The sequence below is a fragment of the Gossypium hirsutum genome, chromosome A05 (genome assembly GCF_007990345.1).
Source record: "Gossypium hirsutum isolate 1008001.06 chromosome A05, Gossypium_hirsutum_v2.1, whole genome shotgun sequence".
Taxonomy (NCBI): domain Eukaryota; kingdom Viridiplantae; phylum Streptophyta; class Magnoliopsida; order Malvales; family Malvaceae; genus Gossypium; species Gossypium hirsutum.
In genome coordinates, this window is record NC_053428.1 from 18,492,306 (window position 1) to 18,502,263 (window position 9,958).

At 35.3% G+C, this 9,958-nt stretch overlaps 1 protein-coding gene across 1 annotated transcript; it reads left to right on the forward strand.

The window, feature by feature from the left end:
• Window positions 1–1,519: 1,519 nt before the first annotated feature.
• On the forward strand, window positions 1,520–5,687 carry LOC107958236 (ATP sulfurylase 2). Its single transcript, XM_016893937.2, has 5 exons — window positions 1,520–2,359; window positions 2,718–3,123; window positions 3,331–3,591; window positions 4,035–4,121; window positions 5,319–5,687. The coding sequence occupies exons 1-5, from the start codon at window positions 1,806–1,808 to the stop codon at window positions 5,454–5,456; spliced, it is 1,446 nt and encodes a 481-aa protein (XP_016749426.1). The 5' UTR covers window positions 1,520–1,805; the 3' UTR covers window positions 5,457–5,687.
• Window positions 5,688–9,958: the final 4,271 nt, after the last annotated feature.

A 9,958-nucleotide genomic window follows, 5' to 3' on the forward strand; every position in this document is an offset into this window, starting at 1 on the left:
CCAGGCCGATCATGAATTCAATAAGGTAAAGTGTGTTAATTATTGGTAATGGCATGTACTTAGGGTGTCTTATGTATGTGTCATTTTGAAATTGTAAATGTAAGGATGAAATAAATAGATTTAGGTTTGGTTATGATATATAATAGAATTTGGTTAATTTGGTATGAAATTGATTTATTTGATGATATTTGATATTTGAATAGAATTAAATATTGGATAATATATAAATGTTTAAATTTGGCAAATTATGAGTGTATCTGGTTGTGTTGATATTTATGTGTATATTAATTGTAAATGTCCGATAGGTCCGGTAATGTTCCGTAACCCTGTTTCGAGGACGGTTTGGGGTTAGGGGGTGTTACAATTAAAGTGTTGCCGCTAATGGTGATGAGACACTAATACTCACAAGCTACTCAAGTTCAACTCGGAGAAAATAGAATTCGATTTGGTAATTATCAAGCCCAACTCGAGCTATTGGTTGAGTCAAATTTGAACTTAATAATGCTTGATTCAAATGACTCATGAGTCTTATTGAGCTTTTCACATTTGTATATTATTAAATTACATTATTACCCTTAATATATAATTTTAAACCTAAACTTAATTATTGAGCTAAGCTTGAGCTTGAGTACACAAATTAGTAAACAAACTTAACCAAGCTTGAACTAAAGTAGCTCAATTATATCTCAAGTCAATCTCGAGCTTAAAATAAATGCTTGATCAAGTTTGAGCCAAATATTGAACTAATAATTTCGAGACAAAATTAATAGTATGCGAGCTTATCTCGGTTTTATTACACCCTCAACTGCCACTTCATCCATCCATGACATCATCCTTTCGTTTCACTCCATAGGAAAATCAACAACAAAATTACCCAAATTTCAAAAAAAAAAAAACCTAATTCAATACTTTGAAAATAAAAATATTCACTTCCTTGATTTAATCCAATTTTAAGTCTAACAAATTCAAATTTTTTAAGTTTTGATTTGCTTCATCAATAATAATCAACTTAAGTTAACAAAAAAATAAAATAATTATTCTTAAAAGATATTAAGCAATTAACCATTAGAAGTATATGGAAAACAATGTGTATAAGAGATTACTAAAATAACAAAAAATTAAATATATATATATATATATATATAATTTTGTGTTTCTTTTTGTATTTTACATGTTGTGAATTGAGTTATATTTATATGTAAAAATAAAATAAAATAAGATAATATGTAAATATTAATGGTTAAATTTATTATAATACTGATTTAAAAATTGTTACATTATTTTTTCATTAATCATTTAATGATTAATGATAAAAAAAGAAAGAATTGAATAAGTTAATAGTATTTTATAACTTTTTTTTATAATTGAGTCACAAAATCATAAAAAAAATATAATTATACTCTATTAACTAAACATGAATAAAAAACCACCATTTTTATAAATAAAAAAAATATAATTACTACCTACAATAATTACACTTTCATTAAAATCCTAAAACCTTTTCATATAGGGTCGTGGCCCGAATCCGTTTAGTTTAATCAGAGCTCAGCGTGCCTTTTGGTGTGGTCTGGTCCCCTCAACGCCCACCCAAATCCGCAGTTAGAACACGAAAAGGAGTGAAAGAGGCAAACGTGTGGCTCTCTTTTCCAGGCCGAACCTCTTTCGCCCTCCACCACCAACGACAACAACGACGAAGATGTTCGCCAATTTTAAAGCTTCAAGTTCTGTCCTCCTGTTTTCCCGGATCTCCCTCTATTTTTCCACCAACTTGTTCTTCGAATCAACTCTCACAATCCCCTTCCATCATGTCTCTAACAATTAAATCTCACTTCGCTTCTCGTACTTACCTCAGCTTCACCACTAAACCCAGCAGATTCACGGGTTATAACACTAAGATCCGACCAAATTCTATTTACCATTTTAATCCTTTAAGATTAACTTATTACCAACCCAAAAAAATGCAAGCCCCCGTCCAGTATTCTCCGGCTCCCTTGATCAAGAGCTCGTTGATCGAGCCTGATGGCGGGGCCCTCGTCGATCTGGTAGTCCCAGAGGGCGAAAGGGGAGCGAAGACGATTGAGGCCGAGTCATTGCCGAAGGTGAGGCTAACCAAAATCGACGTGGAGTGGGTGCATGTAATCAGCGAAGGCTGGGCTAATCCTTTGAAAGGATTTATGAGGGAAGATGAGTATTTGCAAAGCTTACATTTTAGTTCTCTGAGATTGAAAGATGGGTATGTTGTCAACATGTCACTTCCCATTGTTTTGGCTATTGATGATGAGACTAAGGAGAGAATCGGGTCTTCTTCCCATGTTGGGTTGGTTGGACCTGATGGAGACTTGATCGCCATTCTTAGGAGGTTTATACTCTTTTTAACCATCTATTAAATGGATATTGTTTATTCCATGAATGTGATAATTGACATTGTTTATTTAGATAATCTAATTGCTATTATTATTTGAAATCTGAAATTTTTACTCCCATTTTATACTTTTGAAAATGAAATAAATTTGGTTTAGAGTTTCGCCTCGTTTAATTGGATATGTTCTATAGATAAGAGTTTGAGTTTGTGGAGTCTTGTTGGTTTATGTGCTTGATTGCTCATTTATGATCTAATTGTCATTTGAATCATGAAAGGGAAAATTGTACTGGCAAGTTTGAAAACCAATGCATTATTCTTGAAAATAACGTTTTAATGCTACTTAAGTTTATTGCAGCATTGAAATCTACAAGCATAACAAAGAAGAAAGAATAGCTAGAACATGGGGAACAACTGCACCAGGTTTGCCATACGTGGAGGAAGTCATTACTCCTGCTGGAAACTGGCTCATTGGAGGTGACCTAGAAGTTTTGAAACCTATAAAATATAATGATGGGCTTGATCACTACAGACTTTCCCCCAAGCAACTCAGAAAGGAATTCGATAGGCGTAATGCTGATGCTGTTTTTGCTTTTCAGCTAAGGAATCCTGTGCATAATGGACATGCACTATTGATGAATGATACTCGGAGACGACTTCTGGAAATGGGTTTCAAGAATCCAATCCTCTTACTTCATCCTTTAGGTGGTTTCACCAAGGCTGATGATGTGCCCTTGGATGTTCGGATGGAGCAACACAGCAAGGTTTTTCCCATCATTCCCTCTGTAAAGCCACTGCTAATATTATCCTGATTATGGTCAATTGCTACAATGATAAGATACCTGCACCTTCTTTAATGCATTTCTATGTTCTTCTTTGCTTAGAACGTGTACTGAATCATGATGTTTTTCTTGTATAGTGGATAGCATTCAAATAAATGAATTCTTCTGGTCTTGAATCATGATTTTCAGGTCCTAGAAGATGGAGTCCTTGACCCTGAGACTACCATTGTGGCCATTTTCCCATCACCTATGCATTATGCAGGTCCAACAGAGGTACAGTGGCATGCCAAGGCAAGGATAAATGCTGGGGCTAACTTCTATATTGTTGGTCGTGATCCTGCCGGAATGGGTCACCCAACAGAGAAAAGGGATCTGTATGACCCTGATCATGGGAAAAAAGTTCTAAGCATGGCTCCTGGCTTGGAAAAGCTTAATATTTTGCCGTTTAGGGTAGGTGACATCTGTGCTGGTCTAACCTTAATTTTTTATACAATCTGCATTTATCATTCAAGACTCTACTAATTTTTCTTGGTTGGCATTTCAAATTGTTTATAAGGGTAGGCTGTTCTTTTGCTAGATCTCCAATTATTGAGTTACTCCTCTAGTCCTGTAATGAGAGTATTATCCAATGGTGACTCAAATTTTTGCAGGATATACAAGCTGTTCCTTTCTTGAAACTCCCATCTTAACCTGTCTTAAAAGATGCCAATATGCAGCCCCATAATCTTAATAATTAGTTAATTACTGATCCAGCAAAAGAAAAAAAAAATCACCGATTGATTCTAAGAGAAACATCTACCACTCAATTCAGGACTGCGTTTTGTTTAAATGGTGCCTTAAATACGTTGTTTTTCATTTATTTTTGCACTCATTTTTCTGAACTATCGTCTTAGGTTGCGGCTTATGACATAGTGGCAAAGAAGATGGCATTTTTTGATCCTTCGCGTGCCAAAGATTTCCTCTTCATCTCTGGAACCAAGGTAACTTTGGATTTTTCTAGAATTTGGTGGTGTTTTGAGGCTTCATTCTTTTGTAGCAATCCTAAGTATTGTGCAGAACTACATGTTAAACTAAAGATGCTTGTTATTGAGTCCAGTATTGTCAAGGGCTCAAGGGGCACTTTAGCCCCTAGAACCCTTAAAGTGCCTGCAACAAAGGCACTAGCCTGAGTAACGTAAAGCGCAATGTGTATATGTATGAGCTTTTGTAAGTCTACGTGTGTATATATATAAAGCTTAGGATGTATAATACACTTTAAAGTGCGGTCTATTTTATCTACTAAACATGCAATTTTTTGATTTCCTTATGGGTAATGTTGTTGAATGCTCAAATATTGTGAAGTATGGAGTTTGCTATTATTCCGTTCTTGCTTACTAGTAAAGGTACATCAATTGAAAAAAAGTGACAATAAAAAAAATTAAAGAGAAATTCAATCAGTTGGGTTTTTCTTTTTAATGCTTGTTGTCTTACAAAAACGTGCACCTGATGAAATGGGCCTCACCTGAAAGGGTTTGAGGTTCTTTTGTTGTAAATGCTAAGGTGCCAGCCATGGATGCACCTATGCACACGCCTTGACAACACTGATTGAGTCAACTGGTCTTGGTTCTCACTTGGTGCTCAAATCTATCTTCACATACTAGGTTTGAGCTTCTGCAATGGTAGGCTACTAAGGGAACTGGGTTTGTTTGGAACCTTGAGGGATTGAACTTCACTTGTTAATTTGTTTAATGTCATGAAAGGTTATCATGGGCAGTTTAGGTCAATTCCTCACATTTCAGCTGAAAAAATTAAATTAGGCATGAAACGTATGATAGTGAGGTTCATGGTATAATGCATGACATGTAACGGTAGTTTCAGAAGAGTAAGCATACTTGTTAGTCAGGCTGCATATACCATTTTTGTTCAGTACTTACAAAAACTTATAATGACAGATTGGATCTTTAAGGCTCCTCGTAAAGCTTCCACTAATATTAACCTGTATTTTTACTAAGCGTCAATTTTGTTCTTGAATTTTGCAGTATAATGCATTACGTTTCAGTTGAAAAAAATAAATTAGTGATGAAATTTATGATGGCGAGGTTCTTTGGTATAATGCATTGCATGTAATGGTAGTTTGAAAAGTTGTGGCAGTTTCAAGTTGTATGTAATTATGTTCTGATTCTAACTCATTGCTGCAGATGCGAACCTATGCAAGAACTGGTGAGAACCCTCCCGATGGTTTTATGTGTCCTGGAGGATGGGAAGTCCTTGTCAAATACTACGAGAGTTTGCAAGCAGAGGAGGCAACACAGCAACCAGCTGCTGTATCTTCTTAGATGCATAATTTAGTAGTAGATCTTGCAGCGAGTTTTATTACATGTGTGGTAGGCTTGTCCTATGGTGTCAAGTTCCTAATGGCAGCAGCACCAGTAATGGATTCAACATCTCCATCTCTACTTTTATGCCTTTGTTCAACTCCCTGGTGATTGGAGTTTTGTTTTTAAGCGGATAATATTGTAGCAAGACAAACAATTGATGCTGGTTTGAAATCTCATTCTTTTCTCAAATTTGACATTTCCACTTTCTGGTTTAGTTTTAGAGCTTCTTTAATGCTTCTGGTATTGGCACTAATGTCCGACTTTGAAATATCGAAGCTGTAAGAAAGTGGGATATGGACTGATTCGTTTAACAGAGCAGTGTTAATCATCTTGGAACTCAGTCTGAAAAGCAAACTTTTAAGCTCCTATAACTCATTATTAAGTCTTTCAAGCAGCTACTTCTAGTGAAATAAATTTTCTCAAACCTAAATTCTTTCTATTATCTCGAAAGCACAATTGCATAATGCCCATAAAGGCTCTAGTTTTATTTTTGCATAACATGAAATCTAAACTCAATTAATCCACGTCAATCAGGTCAGCTGAACCTTACACTTAAGGAAGACCTGGATTTAATTCTAGTTTTTCCTTCTCCCTATTTGATAGCAGACTTACAGAATACAGCATTTTATCAAACCCAAGGTTGAAATGTTCAATTTTTTGATCTTATAAATTTTGGTCATGGTCATAAACTTTATCTATTAAACGTCTTACTTAATATGGCTTTCCATGGCTCAAAGACAACCGAAAATTCATGGAAACTTCAAGGTAGATGGTTAGAACGTTGCTCCCTGAAATTCAATGCAAAACACTAACAGACCATAAAGATACAGTTGTTGTAATGGACCATCAACACGATACATGTGCTTTAACTCTCTGTTTATGCTACATCCGTCAGTCCTTGGTGATCCGGATTCCCACGGACTTAGCTGTAAAATGGGTGGGGCCGAGACCCGTTTTCTTTTCTTCTGCATTCCTCGTACACTACTTTAAGATCAGGTTTTCAAAAACTCCATGAATATGCCTTGTCGAGCTGCCTACTTGTAAGGGTCACCGTCCCCGGCCACCAATATTTTGGGGTTGTTGGCTGTTTGTCTGGTTTGTCAAGTAATCCTTTATATTTATACACTGTGAAGTCGGTGTCAACTTTTCCTTAGCGGTTTGGATTTTGGAACATGTTTGTCATTGCTGTCTGCTTATATTTCTAGTAAAGGATCCATCCCTTTTTTTTCCATGCAACTTGCTTACCCCTAACATCTTTCCCCATCTTAAGGGTTGCTTGAATATGGCCTCTCTATACGGATACTTTTGCAGGTAGAAGGTCACCTCAAAACCAATATTGCTTATGTAATGCACGGAAATAATGATCCCTCTAGGAATACTAGGATGAATAACAACACAAGCAAATAATAAAGATCTCAAACACAGTTTTAACAGTCCTTCTATCAACATATGATTATGGTTTCCCTGAGTTAAAAGGGTTAGCTTAATAAGATGGGATGAGGCCATTTCGTCCACCCAAGAATTAATATTTGGTTGGGCTCTCAAACCATTCATCGCCACTACCTTTCGGCTTTCGGTGGAGTGTACTTTGGTCCCACATTCGTATATCAGTATATGTTTTCGAATTTTCATGTTTCCACTCTGTAAACGAAATTAATTTCAATCGCAGAACATGGTGTCGTTTCCTTTGGTCAATGAGTTGAGCCTTCTTTTCTAGTTCTAGTCCTTCAATGCAATCCATTGAATCTGTTGATGAAATTACCGTCAGTTATTATGATCAGATTCAGACCGCTGTTCAACAGGACACCTACTAAACTGTAACTTTGGGCCAACTTTCTATTGGAATTCAATGTTTTGATTCTAGTTATGACCAAAAGTGGAACCAAATAAATAAGTATTTAATTGGGTTTTCAATTTTGCATTGCTTCTAATAAGTACTTTTGGGAGAAAAATCATTTTTGAGATAAAAATATTGTTAAATAATATATATTTTTTTTAGAGAAAAAGTGTTTTTCAAATCCTAAAAATTAGCTAAAAAGTACTTTTGACAAAGTGGAAAATTTTAGCTTCTACCCCAAAAATGTTTTGTGTTTCAAAAATACTTATTAGAAACAATTCTAAACTAACCCTTAACCTAAATAACTGTATGTAATGTTTAAAACATCAGAATGTTTTAGAGATACACATTCTTCATCTAGCATCAAAGCACATATGCTCTTAGACATTGAAACAATACATTAATTACACAAGATCATGTACTATCAATGTACTAGTGTCATGAGTCGTAGTTTAAAGCCCGTGACCATTGCAACAAAAATGTCCCATGGAGGTCTACATATTAAATGAGGCTCATTTGATCCACTTGAATTGACTTAATTTGAAGAACAAGTGACGAAACCCTTAATTGTAGATAGATTTATAGGAAATTAAGGCTAGTTTGTTAATTAGGGTAAGTAATATTAGAAGATTTATAATTTGATAAGATTTGATTTTGTAATTGTAGATAGATTTCGATCTCGTTTGTCGATGTAACTCAATCTATATCGTCGATGTAACTTAATTGTAGATAACCTCCTTATTTGTAATTCATCCATTGAATCCATTATACTCGTTATCCTTTGAGTTAAAAGAATATATTGAAAGTATTTACTCAAACACCTTACATGCATTACTTTTCTGTGGTTATTTTGCTCTTTCGACCTTTTTTTTTGTCTTTAAGATTGGTTTTGCTATATTTTGACGTCTTAGAGTAATTCTGTGGAATCATCATTTTGTAAGAATTAGGTTGACTTAGGCCCATTTAAAGCGAAAAAATCACCCAAAGCCTCACGAATTACGAGCAAAAGGTCTATCCCCGTGACACTAGTATAAACTTAAGGATTAATATATTATTTGAAATCTAAGTATGACTTTAATATTCAATTTGGTACTTGAGTTTAGCTGTAACGTTCATTTTAATGCCTAAGTTTTTCAATTTGATACTTAAGGTATTTTGGTCCCACAAAAGTACTTGATTTGGCTTCAATGTTCAATTTGGTACCTAAACTTTTTTTTATCTCAATTAAGTACCTATATATTTTTTACTTGAGTACAAATGTCATAATATACATTGGTTCACATGATGCCATTTGGTCTAATTACCAAATAGAACATTGAAGGCAAATTTAGCTACCAAATTGGGACAAGAAAAACTCAAGTGCCAGATTGAACATTGAAGCCAAACTCAAGTACCAAATGGTATATTAACCCTATCTCTAATAACATACATAACTACCCCGTAAAAACATAGCTGACAGTGATAAAAGATAATTATATGCGATTAAAACGGAGGGGAAGGTTTTCAGAAGGGTAGAGTGCAAGACGTACGTAGCCGTAACAAAGCATTAAACAGAGCATGAATTGGGTGGAATGCCAGACCAGCTGTGGCTCTTTCTAGACCTTAGAACATGGGGAAAATAGAGAGATGGTGGCATGGATCATAAGTTTGGTTAGGTTATAAAAGAGTAAAAGAAAAGTGGTTGTCATTTATGATCTGATTATGACTATGTTCACATTTGGTAGTTCCATCTGCTAGCCTAGCTGGCTAGCTCAAAAACCACCATTACCAAAGTCCATAAATGTTCATATACCGAGAGAGAGATCTTCAAGAAAATCAAACTCTTTCATCCCCTTTATTTTCCTGATGAATGCAGATAGAAAGATGGTCTCGTATTCAATCCAAATGTGCTCAAATTATATCAAACCGTGACACGTGCTATTGAAGCTTTAGTACTATTTGTAATGAACATGGGATTATGTTTTGGAAAAGTCAATGCCTTCTTCTCTCTTCATCTGCCATCGTTTACCAACACTAGGCGGTTCAATGGGGCAGTTCCTGTCCACCCAATCTCACCATTTTTTAAAGTTTAAAGTAGATTGAAGAATGCATGTACAGAAGATTGTTCAATTTTGTGGTACCAGTATGCTATTGCAGATTGACAGCTAAGGGTTGGACTTTGAGTTCATTTCCAAACTTAAACATCATAGACCATGGTTACATTTTAATTCTGATTACTCGTATGCTCAAAATGCTTATTTTCTTAGACACCAACTTTGACTAGTTTGTACACATGTAATTACTATATAGATAATAACTTTAATGAGATTTATAGATTTCTACACATCTATACCAACCAAAATCAAACATAGGAAATTGACGGGGGCGGGCAAATTCAGTAGAATAGGGAAGCTTGAAGGGCAAGAGAGATGGACCATGATGTCCATTGGGAGCGCAACAAGTTGGAGTAATCCCAAGGGGGTTGCCTTGAGGGATGTCCTGTTAGCTCACACAGACCCCCAAACACACCCATGGTCTGTCCCTTGTCCCCACAAGGACACAACCTCACATGATTTTGTTTCTCCATCTTTTTCAAATCCTGTTAGTTCCACAATATAAATATTTGTATATATATCCCCCTTCC